The sequence below is a fragment of the Balaenoptera borealis genome, assembly GCF_965194805.1.
Source record: "Balaenoptera borealis genome assembly, chromosome: 8".
In the NCBI taxonomy this organism is placed as follows: Eukaryota; Metazoa; Chordata; class Mammalia; order Artiodactyla; family Balaenopteridae; genus Balaenoptera; species Balaenoptera borealis.
In genome coordinates, this window is record NC_138865.1 from 25,155,079 (window position 1) to 25,174,926 (window position 19,848).

Below are 19,848 nucleotides of genomic sequence, written 5' to 3' on the forward strand. Positions count from 1 at the left end.
GGTTCAGGGAGTTCTGTGTCACAGGTGAGCTGCAGGTGCCAGGCGCTCTCAGGAAGTAAGAGTCTTGGTCTGTTCTGCCCTGCTGCCAGTCTGAGGGTTTAAAACACTGTGGAACACAGAGCTGGCAGCACACAGCATGCTCCACTCCCTCATCATTTAATTTGTACCTGGGTGGTACAGGTGTCTTACTGGCCTGGGAAAGGCTGGCCTGTTAGCAGACAATAGGGGAAGCAGAACCCAGGGGAGAGTATTAACTAAATGGACCAGCATCCTCTGAACATAAGCAAGAGAGAGGCACATTGTGGTGAAGGGCTGAGTGTGCAAACCACACCATAGGGCCTGATGCTGCTCTCGCAGAGAAATGACAGGGTCAGTTTGCCTGTGGCAGGCTAGTTCTGGCCGGGGCTGGAGGGCATGGGGAATGGCACGATCAAAGAGAAGAAGAGAAGAAGGGTGATATAGTCTGGGTGACTCAGATGAGCTCTGTGAGGCTCTGGATGGAGGTGCCTTGACTTCATTTGGAGGGGGGGAGGCACAGGGGAATACAAAGGAAAGGAGGAGAAAGGTGTACTAGTGTGAGGTGGACGGGCGAAGGGTGAGGTGAGTGGGAGAAGGCCGTAGCTTCAAAGAGAATTTGGCAGGCATGTCTTTTTCCTTTCCTCCTGCCTCCACTCCCCTCCCCACTCCTCTGACTTCTTTTTAAGGATGGGACAGACACAGTTGTTTGTCACTGCTATGTTACTTTTGGCTAATGGGAAACACTGACTCTTATGATGCCACTGATTTAGGTTTCCAAGCCTGAAACATCTACTAAGTGACTATGCATTTTACTATTCTTACCGAGAAAATGCTGTAGCTTCTTGATGGTCTGGATGACATGGGAAAGCAACAATGTCTGATCATGCCAAAAAGAGCATTTTCTCAGGAGTTCTTGGTTGACAAGATTTGAAAATATGTTGAAATCTTGTTTTACCTACACTTATTCTTAGACCATATGTAGATGAAACGAAATCAATGGCACTTTGCAGGAGATTCATAAACCACGTGAAAGTGCACCGTAAGGTCCTTGGGACAAGTTTGTTTTCCACATGCCCGCTGGCTTTGCTTTCCACTTTGGTAGTCTGGTAACCAAAACCAAGCTATGTGGGTTCCAGATAAACCCACCTACTCAAGTAGGTGATGCAGCTGCTTCTGAATGTGAGGGTTTCGATCTAACGTGGCTTCAGAATGCCGTGCGTACAGATGCATGTTCCTGGTGTGGTCACTGTGACAACCAAGAGTTTTCCCAAGAGGGCTTTGTTGTCAGAACTAGTCAAAGGGCATATTGAAGTCTATAGGGTTGTTAAAAAATACTTAACTCTCATTAGATATAAGACATGTATCCATTTGGACATTAGTCTCTTGCTTAAGGCATATGATAAAATGTTCATCATCTACAGTGAATTTTCGTGTGACTTACCAAAGTTTCATTTTTAAAGTCATTATATGGTTAAAGTAGGATAGCTATAGTTGGATCCTTAAAAAATTCCAGCCTTTGAAAATCATATTGAATTACATGCTGGCAGTTTATTTTTCTATTCTTTTCTGTCCATTTCTAGGTTCTATCATTTTGCTTTTAGGAAATTAATAAGAATACTTGTTTTATTGTGGCAGCACGCTACTGAAGTCACTATTGTGGAATTCGAAATCCTACCAGTCCAATCAGAAGACTGTTGACCCAACACAAACAGACTCACCCAGATGTGTTGGATGGTGATGGTGGCAGTTGCTTTGGGGAGAGATGGGAACAGGGACCTAGCTGTCTCTGTAGCTGCTGGAATAAAGGCTGGGCCTGGAGACAGGCGCCTGGGTCTGAGCCAGCCCTGGCCTCGAGGCCTTTGTGTGTGAAATCCAGATGGCGTGGCTGCTTCTCAGATGCACTTCCGCCCTGGAGTCGGCTCTGGCCTTGAGTGCCCTATTGACTCTTCTCCCTGGGGGCGCTCCTCAGCCACCTGGGCACTGGGGTTCCCCCAGGTACTCCCCAATGGTGAAGGGGCCAGAAGAAAGGGATCAGGTTCTAGAAAGACTATAGGATAAGGAGTCGCCTCATCTATAGCTGAACTGCTAAAATTCCAGGAAGTGATTTGTGAATTTAAAAATTATTATCCACTTAATAAAACTGGCTTCCGTTTTCTGCAAGTCTCTTCAGTTCCTCAAAATTAAGTAAAAAAAAAAAGCAGGCTTGGGAATTCCCTGGCGGTCCAGTGGTTAGGATTCCACTGCAGGGGGCACGGGTTCAGTCCCTAGTCAGGGAACTAAGACCCCGCAAGCCGTGCAGTGCAGCCAAAAAAAAAAAAAAAACAAAGCAGGCTTGTAGAAAATAGATGGACGACATAAATTATAGACACGTGAGATGTAGTTATGGAAATAGAAAGCAAGTTTATATTATACTATGTTTATATTTACTATACTTACGCTGTATTTGTATTTCCCCATATTTATTCTCTACTTTTTAAACTATCAAGAAAAGCCAAAAGGAACATTGATTTCTTTTTCCTGGTCCACTTTGCTTTAGAAATTTTGTTAGTGCCAAATAATTGGGACTGCTAATTGAAAATAAATAAGTTAAATTTGTTCATTGTGAATTACATTATAAAGCAGAATACTATAACATGACCAATATTAATTAGCATGCCGTTTCAATATGTGTGAAAATTGGTTACCATTATCATTTTTTTCTTATGATTTTATGAAGGCTGTTTATATATTAATCTGAATTTCTTTATTCTTCAAAGCTTTCCAGAAGTAGCATTAGCTAACTGCCTTTTTCTCACAGAACTTTGAGCAGCTGAGCTCGAGAGACAGCTGTTGGGGAAGGCACTGTTGTGTGACAGGCAGTGTTTGATGGTACTCTTTTGGATTAATGTTTATGTCATAGTTCCTTGAGCTTCGGAGTTTCTAATGTAGTAGGAATGACATAAATGGGAAGAATGAAGACTAAGAATAGTGTTTACCACATGTCTATAACACCACGTAACACCATGTTCTATGTGCCCCGTGGCCTACTGAGCATGTATATGTTTGTGGACAGTAGGATACCCCCAGCCTCAGATATGAAAGGTTTAAGGAAAAAATTCATAGTCTTTTACTTTTGAGAGTTGTGGAGGGTGCTCACAGATGCGTCAGCATGAGGAAATGGGCGACTAGCTAGTTGGAACCCCACAGCCTGTACACAGTGCTGCTTGGTAGTTAACCAGCAGTTTTCCCATTGGAAGGATTGACCAGCTGTCATTGCATCCATTTTTCTGTTTCTGCCGTGATACGAAGGAACTAGAGTTTTGTTTTTATTTATTTGTGTGGTTTTGTTTTTTTTTCTATAACTCCAGAGGAGAGCTCAGGGTATAAAACAATGGCTCCTCCCCCAGATACACACACTTGCACAGACACAGACCAAAGGGTCCAGTTGGCCATAGTATTGGAAGTTGTCTCCATCTTTTTCCTTACCTGTAACCATATTGTGTGTGTGCTACAACTCTCACTCCTAAGCCCTTACAGCAGGCGCTGCTAGTTGCTCATGGTGCTCTGGCACTGAGCTTAGAGACATACTTCATCATATGGCACTATAGGCAGCCACCACCAGTCAGTTGGAACAGGCTTACAAAATGAAACGTTCATTATTCCTGGTCTGGGATGGATCCCAAATTCAGCATTGTAACAGATTTCTAAGGTAGCTGGTTGTTGTATGTGTAAATGTGAAAATAGTAGATGATTAACGTCTGATGGAAAACATTGGGTTTTTACGGACAGCTTAAGTTTTAATAGTGTTTTATGTCTGGAAATTGTATTTGAAGAGGTACTTCCAGTAAAGAAGCTGCATTATAAATTTAGCTTCCAGTAATACAGAAGACTTGTGCCCTGGAGTTGTTTTTGCCAGTGTAAAAATTCAGTTTAGTTTCAGGTAAGGAAGACAATCTAATAATTCAGTTTTTTTGAAGCTGTCCACTTGAAATCATGAGTTTTCCTGTCAGTAGAAAAGACGAGATAAATATTTATTGATGGTGGCACACAGAAAATTTATTCATGGACAGTAGCTGGATTAGCTAACCTCTAGGATTCTCTTATTCTTGTTTTAACAAGGCAGCATGAACATGTCTTTCCAAAATGGTGCCTTCACAGAGAGGGTTTTATACCCCAGTGCTCTTGTCTGCATGCACTTGGAGTGCTCTCATAATCCAGCCGCCCCGTACCATCTGGATAATCCCTGTATAACCAGTGGGTTTTGCAAAAATGATAAGAGCCCAGATTACTTGCTGTTAGCTGGCTACTTTGCATCTGCTTATTCCTGTGAGCTGAATCAGAGACCGAGCCTTCCCTCCTGGGCAGCAGCGACTTGGGGAGAAGCCTGGAGCCAGAGGGAGAGAAGGTACCGTGTGTGTACCAGCCACCCCAACGGGCAAGCTTGTAACACAGAGGCTGCCATGTGTCAACCCGAAAATGGGATGTCCCTTGGAATTCATTAATCTATAAAACACTAACCTTTAATTAATCTAATGTAATGAGCCTATACAACATAAGTTGATCTCACACAGTTGAAAGCACATAACAGGTGCAAGATGCCTTTGTGTTTCCTCATCTGGATTGTGCTACAGAGTGAGTTGTTGGCCTCTTTTTTTAGTGCCTAGTTCCAGGGCTGGGCCAGGGTGAGGCAAGTGAGGGACCCAGGCCTCAGAATTTAAGGAGACCCTTGTTCTCACACTGGCGCGTGGGAGTTGGCACCTGAGCCCTGGGTGCCTTTCCTGCCTCACCCAGTGCATAGTAGGTGCTCAATAAATATCTGTTAGGTGATTGGCCAAAGGTTCCACAGCTATTAAGTGGTGGTATACGCAAAAGATCTCCAAGTTTTCAGTTTAAAAACAGATAAATGTTAAAAAAAAATAAAGCAAATTGGAAGCATCTTTGCTTTTGGAACAAAGCTTTTTGTTACTGCACATTTATTTTCTCTGATAAAGACATGTATTTCCTAAATTAGATATGAGCAATTCTTGTCATGAATAGTGCAGATAAGGAAGCTACTATATCTGATACCTCCTTTACAGCTGCAGCCTCCCCTGCCCCGTCCTGTGCTCCTGGTGGGTATGGACTGCATGTCCCTGCTAGTATTGGGGCAGTCCTTTCTCTAGGACACGGGAGTTCATGAGCATCAGCTGGCGGTCCTCAGGCACGAGTGTGCTCTCATCTGTAGCCTCTACAGGCTGAACAGGATCTGAGCACACAGCATCATGCCAGGTAAATTCAGGCATACTTAGGTCCCTCAGAGCCCCAACTAGTGTGGACACAGCTGTCTAGGGCAGCTTCAGGGAACACTCAAGTGAACAGACCCACTTGTGAAGGGACTGCTGGTACCTCTGACCTCCACTTATCTTCGATGTAGGACATGGAACATAAAGTATGTATAGGTCTAAGCATTCTGAACTTGAGAATGAAAATCCTCCACCAAAAATTTATTTCTAGAATGAAAACAATGTAATAAAATGATTGCTAAAAATTATTAAAGAGAGACAAGAGCAGAGCTGACAAAGGGGAAAGAAATAAATGGATGAAGATGAAGACAGCTTTAATAAGAAAGCCTCTCTTGAGAAAACTCAAGGGAGACTCCTGGCACTATAATCTGAGTTTTTTAAGATGCAGTAAACTTATGCTCTGTGTGCATGCGTGTGTGGTGGGTGTGTGCGTGTTTGTATTTTGGGGGAAGAAAGTGAGAGACCTTAGATTAACTAGGTTATTAACCCAGATTAACAACCAAAGATAAAATCTAATTAGTTCCATTAAATAAATCTTTGCCATCAAAATGAAGATGTTACATAGAAAAAATAGATTTATGCATTTTTGCTTGGGGGGCGTGAAAATGAACTTTGTGAACTGACCTAATAGAAACATAGCATTACTGGTTGTCTTGTAACCTCCTTTCACCTGTTTTCTTGGGGCTGACAATGTGCCAGCCTCTCAGACTGTAGTTGGGACAAAGGTGGGTGGGGTGTACTGCACCTAGGAGGGCGCTGCGGTGGTGACGGCCACCCTCTGCGTACGGGTGGGCGACGTGTGGAGCTGTGCGCGCCGGAGGTCGGCAGGAATGGGGGTGAGTGCTAGATTGTGAGTCCGAGGACAGGGTCTGCCGGACGCTGGGGACCTTATGAGTTTGTGTCTGGCACCTAAAATATAGATAAATTCAAAGACACATGTATTTATATATACATGTATATCTCTGTTTTGACTTGATGGATTTTAAAACAAACATTTTAAGTTTAAATTTTTTTTTTAACATTTAAACACTAAGATATCCAAATGTAAATTAAAGGGATTTCCCAATGACAAAACAGTTACTTTTTTGTAAGAAAATTTTCAGAAACTGTCCTGACTTGCACCCCTGCTCAAGCAGCCTGCTCCTGGGAGTTGGGGTCCCTGCAGAATGGCCGCGTGGCACTCCTCTGCAGCGCACTGTCACCTGACTTGACTGGGGTTGATTGTGCAAAAGCTTGCTTTCCCTGTTGCTAACAGCTGTGTATATCCAGGTATCTGACTCCTGAAGTTCTTCGTGACATTGGAAGAGATGATTGTCTTGCCTGATTCTGTTCAGACTTGGGGTGGAGCTAGAGATGAGCCAGTTAATCATTTAATTTTGTCAGGATTTGGGTTCTTCACAGTCTCGGTTTGCCTCAGGTGTTCCTTTAGGGAAAATGAGCCCAGGAAGGGGGTATGGTTATTTGGATATAATTGATGTATCCAAGATCACGTTAGAATCATAGCACCATCCTGGTTTCTGTATCAGCTGTCAGCCGTGTGAGGGGAGGGTGGGTTATGCTAGCAGCTCTCTGGGCCAGGGGCTCCATGGGGCCCTGCTTCAGTTCTGATGTTTATTGCCCAAAGTGAGCTGTTTGTTACAAAATTCACACCCAAATCTGATGAAATTGTTTACATCAATGCACTTCGGTGAGAAGTTTTAACATATTTCTCTGCAGTATGCTTTATCTCCATTGTTTTCCTTCCCCCGTCACAGTCTCTCCCTTAAGTTATCTGGAAATTATGTGGGAAAATGTGCATGTTTGTGTGTTTTAAGAATTAATTGATGCTAATAGTGGTAAAGCTACGGTGGATAAAAGGTCATTTTTTTGTATGAAATCAACTTAGTACTTCTTGATTTTTTTTTTGAAGTGAAATGGGGAATTTTACAGTTTGTCTTCAGTCCTGCTGAAGAGAAATACTGTGTAACGACTTCACTTGGGATTTCAAAACATGGACTGTCGCTTCCGCTTGCCACCTCACTGGGCCTTGGGGATCTCACTACATGGTAGTTTGTCCCTGCCAATCTTTAAAATAGACTTTAACAGTTATATTTGTTAAAGTAGGAGGTCCTTAAGTAAAGTGGCTACCAAATGCAAATGATTTCTCCGATCTAATTAGTATGACATGTAGAAAAAGGTTCAATTAGGTTCAGTAGTTCAATTTAGCTATCTAAATCGGATTTTCCATGGATTTCTTTGATAATCACATACTTTCTGTAAGTTGTACCCATTGTTATTACTAAAACTATTAATGGATTTATAATATTAAAACAAATTTTATCTAACATCCTTGATTTATACATATTAGTTATATGGGGAAATCTAGCTTGATTTGATTGAGAAGAAATTTAGTGGTGGCCTGACTGAAAATCTGAATGAGTCACCGAAGTTCATAGAGTAAAGAACAAAATGAGGATTAGAGGTGAGGATTGATGACCGATGGCTTACTAATGAGAGAATCCATTGTTATACCAGAATGATATCTTCATACTGTAATTATTAGAGCTGTTTGTTTTTGTTAGGCTTAAAGTAGCTGAGATAGGGCATAAATGGTTCTCTGATTTTCCTTCCTGTAGTTTCACCAGTGATCATTAAAGAGTGGGCAGCTTACAAAGGGAAATCTCCGCAAACCCCAGAATTGGTGGAAGCTCTTGCCTTCAGGGAGTGGACCTGCCCCAATCTGAAGAGACTCTGGCTGGGGAAGGCAGTGGAGGACAAGAACCGCAGAATGAGGGCCTTCCTGGCCTGCATGAGGTCAGACACACCAGCCATGCTCAACCCAGCCAGCGTGCCCACTCATCTCACGGTGCTGTGCTGCGTCCTACGGTAGGTGCTGCTGGCCGCTGCCTCAGCCGCTGTGTGTTCTCTAGCAGGTGCTTGTACAAATGCCTCTCAAAGACGCTTTCTGTATGAAGTAGGTGGGGGTTATTCCAGATGAATCATGTTGTCGGTTGAAGTTTGTCCTCATCTCATATTTTCATATATTATAGAAATATAGGCCATGTAAATGCAATGTGGATCTGAATTGATGCTATATAGTATGTTTATAAAATAGGTATATTTGATGAACCTGTATTTTATGCAAATATCATAATGAGTTTAAACATAGTTTATCCTTTAAATGTTAAAGCTTTTGAAGGCTATTGGGGAGCTATATTATGTATTATTTGTAATTATTCTTTAGGGAAAATGTGTGTCTTCTTCCTCCTTCATTTATTTAACCATATGTAGATCAGTATGGACTCGTGGTTATCTCTCTTCCTAGGGTTATAACCTGATATAACCTTGTTATTTGGTTGTTCAGTTTGTTCCAGCTCAGACCTTGGGAGTTCGTTCAGTGGCTCCTATGTCCCTTGTCCCCCCAGGATGTCCTTGCTTTCTGGCACCACAAGATGCCCAGGCTGTTCTGTATCTGCCCTGGAACCTGCCATCTCTAAGGGGCTGGCTCCTGCCTTGGAGAGAGGGGTTTAAAAACCTAGATGTGGGCACTCTGTGCTTCCAGACCCTCTCAGCCAATGGGCCACAAATGCCTATGTGGACACTGTTGGCGTTTTGGAGTTAATTTGAATTGGCATGCATACTTGAATCAGGTGAATTAGTTTTTTGAGGGTTTTTTTTTGGAACCAATTTCAAACTTAGGAAAAAGTTGCAAGTATAATACAAAGAGCTTTTTTTTTTAAATACTTGATTTAAAAAAAAAAAAACTTGTGATTTTATAACAAACAAGGACACTGTCCTATGTAACCACAATACAACCATCAGGATCCATCAACATTAATACTTTATTTCTATCTTAACTTCAGGGTTTGTTGCAGCGCCTCCCTTTGTAGTTGGAGGTGAAGTCCCATTGGTCTTCAGCAGATGCTGGTAGAGGGCAGAGCTGTTCCTCTGCTCCTCCTGTCTCATCCATGCTGTGCATCTGTGCTTTGACCGCTTGGCAAAGGGGGTGTCTGCCTGGCCTCTCCAGCAAGGCCATTCTGTCCCCCTTGTAACTAATACGATTTCATGGGAGGCACTTTGTGTAAACATGCCATTCCTCCTCAGACTTCAGTGTATTTATATCAACATGGGCTCCTGGCTTCATCAATGACTTGTGGTCCACTACTGCCATCATGTAATTTGGTGCTCCACTGTCACCTGTTGGGCCAGTTGTGGGCCTTGTCAGTCTGGCCTCCATGTGAGCACTTCTGTGCAGAGATTCTGACCTTACCGTGGATGCCCCCTTTTCCCAGCAGCCCTGGTTTCTAGTGATGGGGTCAGTATTGGACACCAGGCTCTTGACAGCAACTTTGCTGCTCCCAGACCTTCCCCAGTGTGCATACAGGCACACAAACAACTGCATGTTTGTAGACTTCCGCTTTTTGATATCTTCAACCTGCCCATCCTAGCTCTCCCTTCCCATGTGTATGGTCTCTGGCCCTGACAGACAGTGAGAGCCTGGGGCCCAGCTGCCATACAGGTCGTCACCTGCCCCAGCCCTGTGTGTCCCATCCCCCTGGGCTGGCCCCTTCTCCATGGTCCCCTGACCCCCACTGGGTCTCACCTGCTTCCTGAGGATGGGGGCAGAGCTTTAGTCAGGTGTTTATTTCCTGAAGTTTCTTACATTCATAACCGACTTTAAGGCCAATAACTTATTTAGAAGCCTTTCCTTAATTAAATTGAGGTTGACTAAAATTAGCATACTGTATCAGTTTCTTATCTTTATCTCCATTGAGGATTAGCTAGTGGGAAAGACTAGTTTTTTTGTTTTGGTTTTAGAATCCTCTTCTGGTTTCCTCTGATGGAGAGTTCATTTTATATTAGCCAAAACGTTAAGATTAAGACTTTGGGTGCTCTAAGATCAAATTAGCAGTAATGATTTTGGTTACTTTGTGTGTCTTCCAAGTTTAAAATGATGTGTGGCCTTTAATCTAGTGGGTGGACAGCTAACTGTCTACCATGTACCTGACCTGAAGGTCCCACTGGGCACTGAGTGAGGACGATGTGTGCTGTGCCTAAGGCTTGTTTGGCTGCCTCTTGGCCAGAAGCAGCTGTACATTAGTGCAGGACAAGCCACTGCTGTGTTGACGTGAGCACAGTGCTCACATTATTTCATGCTCCTTGGGATGGCGGTGCCTTCACGTCTTGTTTCTCCATGCACTGGGCCTCCTGGGACACTGGGTTGCCTGGTGGGTGCAGACTGGACAGTGTGACCAGGCCCCACTCTTTTTTTTTTCATATACCTTTTGGTTTGGGGTTTGTTTTTAACTTTTTATTTTATATTGGAGTATAGCCAATTAACAGTGTTGTGATAGTTTCAGGTGCACAGCAAAGCAACTCAACCATACACATACATGTGTCCATTCTCCCCCATACGCCCCTCCCATCCAGGCTGCCACAACATTGAGCAGAGTTCCCTGTGCTATACAGTAGGTCCTTGTTGGTTATCCTTTTTAAATGTAGCAGTGTGTACATGTCAATCGCAAACTCCCTAACAATCCCTTCCCTCCACCCTTCCCCCACTGGTAACCATAAGTTCATTCTCTAAGTCTGTGAGTCCACTTCTGTATTGTAAATACATTCATTTGTGTAATTTCTTTTTAGATTCCTCATATAAGCAATATCATACGATATTTCTCTTTCTCTGTCTGACTTACTTCAGTCCACATGACAGTCTCTTGGTCCATCCATGTTGCTGCAAATGGCATTATTTCATTCTTTTTTATGGCTGAGTAATATTCCATTGTATATATCTTCTTTATCCATTCCTCTGTTGATGGACATTTAGGTTGCTTCCATGTCTTGGTTACTGTAAACAGTGCTGCAATGAACATTGGGGTGCATGTATCCTTTCGGACCATGTTTTTCTCCAGATATATTACTGGGCCCCACTCTTTGTCTTTGTCCTTGTGGCCCTTCCTTGGTCATTACCCCAGAAACAGCTCTGCTTCTTTTAGGCACTGTTCAGATGGCCTTTGGAAAGTCTTTCCAGGTTTCAGGATTGTCCTGGTCCCTGTTTTTATTTTTTTGTGTTGTTTATAAAAAACGTACTCATTTTAGAACTTGAAAAGGTTAGTAAATGCAACTAGTAATCTCTCATTTCACCAAACCTCCTCCTGTGCTTATCTCTGTGGTGTCGAGAAGCTACAGTGAGTGCAGCACAGGTTCCCTCGTACTTGCTACTCTGGTGGAAGCCAGAAGACGTGCTTGGTTGTGCAGACTGTTGTGTGCATTGTGGGCTTGGAGCCATGGAGTTTCCCACTGGGAAAGACTCACAGTTTCAGATCCTGAGGAGGAGGGGCTTATTGAGGCGAGGTGGTTGGGGAGAGATGAGAGAGAATGGCTTATGGGACCAGTCTCGGGGATTTGGGGCCAGGACACCAGTAAATGGGTTGGTCCACTTCTGCTAAGAGAATTTGTTCTACCTTCATGAGTGTTTTGGGCCACAGGGACAAGCAGGTAAAGAAGGATTCCCTGCATGGCTTCTGTTTGATTGATGGGTATGACCTGCTGAGAACGTGGGGTGAAGAGTGGGAAGGGCATGGAGCAGGGGGTTGCGGGGGGCGGTGCAAATGAGTAAGAGGGTTGGTGTATGTCTCCAAGGGCCTGCCAAGGACAGGCTGTGGCCTGGGGCCAGTGGCCCAGTGGTCTTTCTCTGGCGAAATTGCAGCTGTGTGACAAAGGTCTGCTGAGGATGGGGGAGGGGGCAACAAAGGGCAGAGCCTGTGTCCCAGATATGGTAAGGCCCTGTGGAGGCCACACAGCATGACCCTTGGCCTTGATGGCTGGGGCGGGGCAAATGTCAGCAGTCACAAGGTTGGGCTGTCATCCCAAAGGCTCTCCCCTTCCTTTAATCCTTTTTTTTTTTTTAACATAATTTCAAACTTGAAGAAATTATAAGATTAGTACAAAAAGTTGGTGGCTATTCTTCACCCAGATTCCCCACATATTAACCTTTTACTGCAGTGGCTTTCTCCTCTTCTCTCCATGTGTCTGTGTGTTTTTCCTTAATCCCTTGAATGGAAGTTGTGAGTATGATACCTCTTTACCCCTAAACTCTTTATGTTTCCTAAAAAAACAAGGACATTATCAAAATCAGAAAAATAATACTAATACATCTGATCTACAGATCTTACTCAGATTTCTCCTGTTATCCGAATAACATCCTTTGTTAGCAACAAAATCTTGCCTTGTGCTTGCGCTCAGGTGCCTTGTCTCCTCCAATCTCAGGAAGCTTCTCGTGTTTCTTTGGGTTGATGCAGAGATGTTTCTGAAGAATAAACACTGGTTTGTTTGCAGACCAGGGATCTGCAGATCATACGTCTTTTAGACAGCATGTGAACTGATGCGTGTGGCTGCTCCAGGAAACTGTGTTTAAAAACAGGCAGCCAGCCCCTGGGTGCAGTTTGTCAACCTCTGGGTAGACTATTTCTCCGTCTAGATTTGCCTGTGTTCCTTCGCAATGAGATTCCGCTTCTGCCTTTGGGGCAGGCATACCCCAGCTGGGAGGTGGTGGTTTTCTCTATGCTTTCACTAATGATATCAGCACCCATACAACAGCAATCAGGAGAATGGGGGAAGAAATGGCAGTCACATCTCTAGAAATCCTTGTAGTGAAGATGAGGAGGGGCCAGCATCTGAGCAGAGGTTCAGTGTGAGGGTGAAGCAAGTGTCCAGAACAGAACAGAAAGCAGCCTTTCCTAGGGTACAGCTGAGACCAGACAGACGAGGTCCTTATCCAAGAGAGCTTCTGAGAAGACAGACTGAGTTACGTTCTGGAGGAACTTAATAAATAAAAAAAGGGAGATAGAGGGCTTGAGCCCCCAAACAAGTGCAGGCTTTTCCAACACCCCAAGTAGCATACCAGGGTCCAGCTCCCCATCTGTGCCAATAGGAGGCAGACCACGTTGGTCCCCCAAGTGACGTGGAGACCTGCTTCTGTTCCAGCTTCCATGCTTCTAAAGGGTAGTGAGAGGAGAGGTGACTAAGGGGGAACTGCAGATACCCTCAGACTTCCAGGGTAGGAAACTTAAGGCCCGACCCAGGAAGAAGACATGGAAAAGAATGTCTAGAGAAAACTGAGAAACACAAAGTGATTGAAAACACTGTCAGTGCACAGATAGGAAGAGCGTGAACACGTGAGATAACCAAGGGTCAGTTTTTGCTGCTCTCACCTTTGCCCCTGACTGCAGTGCCATCGGTGCCATCCATGTTCTATGGTATTTAAGCTGTCTATCTATGTACATGCATATCTTTATGAACACACTTCATACTCTTTCTACATCCAGAAAGTCTTTCTGAGGACTTACATTGAAAAAGAGATAAAGGATGACTTTGTTAAAATGTAAATAGAAAGCCAAATGGAGGAAATGGTAGGTATTCTAACCCAAAAGACTTTTCATTGTTGCAGCTGAACTGACTGCTGAGAGTCTTTGCTGCCAGAAAAACCAGGAAAGATCTTAAGAAAACCAGCCTGTCCCCAAAACAATCTTTTTCTGATTCATAATTTTTAAAGAAACATCTAGCCTAGGGCTAGGGGATGAGGAGGGGAGTTAGTGTTTCATAGATCTGCAGGATGAAAAGAGTTGTAATGATGGACGATGGGAGGATATCTGTGCAACACCATGAATGCACCTCATGCCCTTGCACTATCCACTTAAAAATGGTTAAAGTGGTAAATTTTATGTTATGTGTATTTTACCACAATTTTTTAAAAATAAGAAATAAAAGGGTTGTATAACATGGATACTTAGGCAAAGAACATTGTATATTGAGCAAAATCTTTCCACAGTAATTTTTTTCAGAGAAAAGTAGGGAGACTTTCTTCAGATTTGCTGCTTCTTGCAACAAGCCCTGGTAAAAACTCAGTAAGACTTTTATTTAAGATTTTTGGCACTCAAACAATTGCAAAGGGTGTTATTTTTGTCATTGTAAATGTTGACAGTTTAATGAAGTAAAACTTTTATATCACTCGAATCTAAATACCATACATCCACTGTTTGTTTACCTTGAAACTGCATGCCCTTCCTGCTTCTACTACATAATTTTACCATGAAGTATATAAGCTCTGTGCCTCCACTTCCCCATCTCTACAATGGGATAGTAATGGTTCCTGCCTCAGAGTTGCTGTGACCATCTGAGGAATCAGTGTGTGTAAATGCTCAGACTAGTGCCTGGCACCAGCAGGCACTTTCATTTTCTATTGGGATTTTTATTGAAAATACTTCTCTTAATCAACTGGATGAAACTTCCTCCTTCACCTTTTAAGTTTATGTTCCTGTGGATGGATGTTAATTATTACAGAAATGAGAGCGGGCTCTGTACCAACTCTGATGCTGATTTTTGTTGACTTAAATTTTAAGCACTGAGAAAACTTTCTCAGCAGACAGTACTGGAAAGAGCTTTGTTAGGCATGTCACAGTTCTCCAGACTCCTTTTAAGCTATTTGCCAGAGATCACATAGGGATCTGTGTATCTCCAGAAGTTATTTTTGGTGATCATCTGGCAACTTGGCTAGGTCATCCTTCAAGTTTGCTGAATGCAGAGACTTAGGAACCACTGGACATGCAATGAGACTTATGACGAAGTTCTTGGTGGTTAACCCTTTACTCTCTCACACCCAAATACTATTTGGGATTGTGCCTTTGCTTAATGTCCTGGAGGTTGTCACTGGGGCAGTGCCGTGCGGCAAGGTGAGTAAAGGGGAAATGATTGGCAGAGAAAAGGGACTGTGGACACCTGGCAGTTCTCAGGCAGATAGTACAAATGGAAGTTGAAGTTGTAGAAATTGATTTCCCTTTCGCTGCTCACACCAGGGTGGCCCCAGTAAGTCTGTGTGTCCCCAGGGATTGCAGGTACCAGTTCTGAAGGCTGAAGCTTTAGTTCTTGTCCCTGCTGTCCCTTCCTATTCCACTGCAGAGCATTCACCTGCCACTGCCAGAGCCCCTTCTGTGCAGACAGTCCGCACAACACTTACTCTTCATCAGGAGATAAATCTTGCTTATTTGGACCTAGGGCCTGCCTCCCAGGTATCCTGTCTTGAATTAAAATAGATAAATCATACAAATTTGCGCTTAACATATATTTTCAGGGTTTCAGGGTAAAACTTGTGCTTAACTTTTACCTCACAAAAGTAAAGTTGTATCAAAAAAATCACTTACCAGCTGGTTTGCAGTGTGTTTAGATTTAGTGTTATTTTTAATTACTCCGAACATTCTTATCAGCCCAGATGATGGATTAGGTTTTCACTTGTAATTGGCATCATCCAGTGAAAATAGAAAAGCTGGGTAAGAAATCCATATAGGCCTCCTTAGCTTGTGTCATCCTGAGTCTCCTTAGAACCTGAACACCAGGTTATGCATGTGACTGGTGACTGCTCCATCCTGACACCAGGCCTTCTCTGTCCACCCGCTGTAGGTATATGGTGCAATGGCCTGGAGCACGGATACTGCGTCGCCAGGAGCTGGATGCCTTCCTGGCACAGGCGTTGTCCCCCAAACTCTATGAGCCTGATCAGCTGCAGGAGCTCAAGGTAATTGACAAGCCTCATTCCTTGTTTTGGGAAGTCTTGTTTTGGAGTTCTGTGAGACACAGCTAACCTCACCGAGGAGTCACTCAGTGCACTAAACTAGTAATAAAAATGACGTGAACTTAGAGCCTTCAGGGCAAAAGGAATTTCCTTCCCGGTTATGGAAACAGTCAAGTCTACTTTTGTTCGATAAAGATTTTCCCTTGTTTACCAATGGGTGTTTATTCTCGTTTTCCACATCAGGAAATAAACTTGCCTTTTATTTCAGGTGGGGATCCCAAACCCTGGGAGGGCTTGGTCCTAAGAATTTACTAACATCTGGCCAGGATTCTTTTTCTTGTTTCGTTCTGTTGTTCCTAAATACAACATTCGTTTTCTCTAAAAAATAGTCTTTGCCCTCCTAGTACTGTAAATCCCTTTTAAAAAAACCACTTGAAGAACAATGTTATGTCATCATCCCTGTGCCCTTTTAGTCAGCATTTAACATCGTATTCCTTTTAATTTTCCCTTCTAGTATTCCTTTTTTTCTTTAATTGTTTTGACAGTATTAATTTTCTCCATGTTGTCACCTGATTTTTTGGTGTGCTTATCTTTTCAGTGCACTTTTATTAGTCACTGTGTCCACATGGCTGTACTCGCTTTCTAATTTCTACACTAAATTTTAGAAAATTCAATACTTTTCAGAGTTAGCTAAATTAGTGGATCTGCCTTTTCTTTTTAATGTACAGGGTTTTGTATTTTTTCTTTGCCATTGGTTTGGGTTTTTTTTTGTTGTTGTTTGTGTTTTTTGTTTGTTTTTTACAAAATTTGATTTGTAATCAAGTAATCTCTTTTGACAAAATCGCCTTCACTTTTAGATCTTTTTGCCATTCTTTATGAAGGCGTTCTTTCCCTGCAGAAGAGTTTTAGGCTCATTTGATGGGTTTTCAGTATTCTATTGTTGGGGCTCAATAAATCTCTGGTTTCCCCTAAATTACTGAGTTAAATTCAGTAATCCGGTGTTGACCCTGAACTGTGTGGAGCCCATGTCATTTGTGGTCGCCTTAGGCTTCTGATGACTTTGAAACAAGCTAAACTAAAGACAGCCAAACTTAGGAGAATCTACCTCAAATTGTATTCTTTGTAGTTTAAGCTTTTCTGTTTGTTAGGCAGAAATTATTTTTTTAAATGGTTTTGAATTTAAGTTTTCATTCTAGAATATTTGGCCGGGTGTCCCCCCAAGAGGCTGGTACTAAGTGCAGGCTCTCCCTCCCTGTGTCCTAGCGTGTGGTGCCGTCACCAGCATCTTCATCAGCAGACTGTGCTCAGGGGTGTTGTAAATACTTTTACTAGAGTGTGGTGCCATCCCTCTACCTCTACTTCCTGTTTCTCTTATTTAGATTATTACATCAGTATTGACATCCCAGTTCTGAAAATCAGACCGCCAGGTATCAGGTATGCCCACCAAGCCTTATTCACCATCAACTTGCTTTTACTCAAAGTTCATCTTCTCCCATATCCTTTTCATTTTTGGATCAACACATAGGATATAACTTTTGAAAGACAGTCGCACTCTAAGCTTTCATTTTGGTTCTTTTGAGGTCTTAGTGCTTTCATAATTTTCTCCTGATTCTTCATCTAAAGCCAGGCGTTTCTAGAGCTGTGTTTAGAAAGACCCATTTTATGTGCAGTTACTTCAGGCCCACCACTATCCCTTTGGGTCTTGCTGGTCTGGAGGTCTGTGTTCCTTTCACCAAGGACAGCCTGCATCGTTAGTGCTTCATTCACGAGCACCATAAATTCTGAAAGAGCTGGAAGGGAAAATAACAGCATTCATTGGGGGGAAAGATAGTTGGGGGTTTTTTAAGATCAGAGATCCTCTCAGCTATCAGATTGAGAACTGATAGGAATAATCATTATTTAAATGAACAAAAATCCCTATACAGAGACTGAGGGTCCCAAAATTCAGTGATAGAAAAGTAAATTTCAAAATTGCTTTCTCACTTAACCATTAAAGTTGTTTTGATATTTCAAAAACAATGACGATGCTTTTCTATAAAATACCATTTTCCTGTTGAGGATATAGTCAACTCTTGATTTTTGTTGTTGTTTTAGGGGCCATTATCCAGTTTGTGGATTGCCCAGATCCTGTTTTTCTTCTCCCATTTTTGTCCATTATATGCTTTGAGAATAAATAGGAGAAGAGAAAGAGAAGACCTAATTTTGAACAGTTTGGCCTCTTGATGGCTATTCTGTTAGGAGGTTTGGTGGGAAAAGGTGTTGAAACCGTTGGTTTAAATGAATTTGCAAGAGTTTCGTCTTGTCCAGTCTCTGTCCTCCCGCCATGACCCTGAACAGTTGAGTGTTCTGCGTGGCTCCTTGAGGATCCATGACAATGATTGACAGCCCTCACTTTTTCCCTGGTTTATTTTTGTGGCGCTTCTCCTAGGTTACCAGCACAAACATAATGACTAAGGTAAAATCAGCACTGACGCTGTGTTTGGAGGAGGGCGGGTGAAGGATGAGGAGAAGGACCTTTGCACAGTTTTAATATTTATCCAGTTTCTTTCTCCCTTGCTTTTGACATCCCTATAATTGCCTTAAATTCTTTTAACAGTTTCACATGCCAAGTGCAGAATTAAAAGATGGAAAATGAAGAGCTTTAAAGACAGTAGTAGGGACGTGCAGCATGTCTGTGATACCTGTAAGAATTGTTGTGCGTATAGGTAAATATGACAAATCAAAGTAAGAGTCTGTTGCCCAGTAATTAGAAGTTGGACCAAGTAACCTCAGTGGAATTTGGTTCTTGAACTAATTGGCCAGAGATACATTCTATATTTGTATTTCCTGTAAGATCATAAAATTTTGTCACTATTTTTCTAGTTGAGGAACTTTGAATAATGGTGAATATTTTATCTTATGTGGTATAAGAGAATGAGGTTGGAATGTGAATATTGCAACCATTTCTATGATCAAGGGTTCAGATTCTGGTGCCACCAGATCAGTTTTGTGACCTTGAGCTCTCTGTGACTCAGTTTCTCCATCTATGAAATGGAGTACTAACAGCAGTATCATACATAAGATTGTTGAGATGTTAATGAAATAGTATATGGAAAAATACTTAGAGTGGTGTCTGATACATATTTGTTAAGTGCCCCGTAAATATTAGATAGTATTATGTGTGTAATTAACATTTAGGGAATGAAATATAAAACACCACGTAAAGTAATTAAAAGTTTTTTTGAATGAAGTGAAATCCACACAGCAATTGAGATTTTATTCACATTATTTAGGCAGTTTTTATTTTAAGAATTTTTCTCTATTGAATTAATGGTAGTTGTTATTTCTAAAACAAATTGACTTGAAAATCATTTTTTAAACCCATAAAAACACAGTTCTTCAACTAATGATGAGGCCATTTAAAATGAATATATATGTGTGTGGATAATGTAGATTTATCCATTCCTCCCATCCGCTCACTGGGAGGTTACTTGTTCTAACTAGGGTGCTTCTGTGTTCCACGCACTGGCTCCCATTTCTTAGCCTCAGCACTCAGATGGCCATCTGCCCAAAATGGTTTTGAGCTATATTAGTTAAATAAGGGCTAAGGGTGGCTATGACCAACACCACCAGTGACTAAGAAATGACAGCAGTATCGGATTTCACCAGAAGGACCCTGCTGGCACTTTGTTATAAAGCAGACGTCTTTAGAGCAGCATCGGCACCATCGTTCCCTTCCCCTCAGCCTTGACCTGGTCCTCCCTCCTCTGGCCTGGAAGGCTGTGGGCTGACAGTGAGAGAGCGGCTAGAGGCCTGGTTGCCATCGTCCCTGCAGAGGGGCCGGGGGATGGGTTTCTGCACAGGCAGCCTCCACGCTTGGACTGGCATCGCTGCTGTGCCACTTTCCCACAGCGTCAGTGTTTAGGGAGGAGAAACTCCCTCTTTCTGCCTCAGGACTCAGAAGAAGGGAGTTTCCACTTCCTTTCTGCAGTGCAGAGAAAGGCAAGGCCAGTGGGGATCTAAGTAAGTTAGGTGACTTTTTTT

The 19,848-nt window shown here is 42.6% G+C and overlaps 1 protein-coding gene across 4 annotated transcripts in view; it reads left to right on the top strand.

The window, feature by feature from the left end:
• The window catches only part of FAM120A (family with sequence similarity 120 member A), a 103,473-nt gene that overhangs the window by 68,375 nt on the left and 15,250 nt on the right, over positions 1-19,848 (top strand). For 2 of the 4 annotated variants that reach the window (XM_082401037.1, XM_082401036.1), the window contains exons 11-12: positions 7,895-8,144; positions 15,714-15,828. In XM_082401037.1, coding sequence (XP_082257163.1) covers positions 7,895-8,144; positions 15,714-15,828 — 365 coding nt within the window. Of the gene's footprint in view, positions 1-7,894; positions 8,145-15,713; positions 15,829-17,204; positions 17,260-19,848 lie in introns of all 4 variants that reach the window. The other 2 variants (XM_082401038.1, XM_082401039.1) reach the window with 2 other exon arrangements.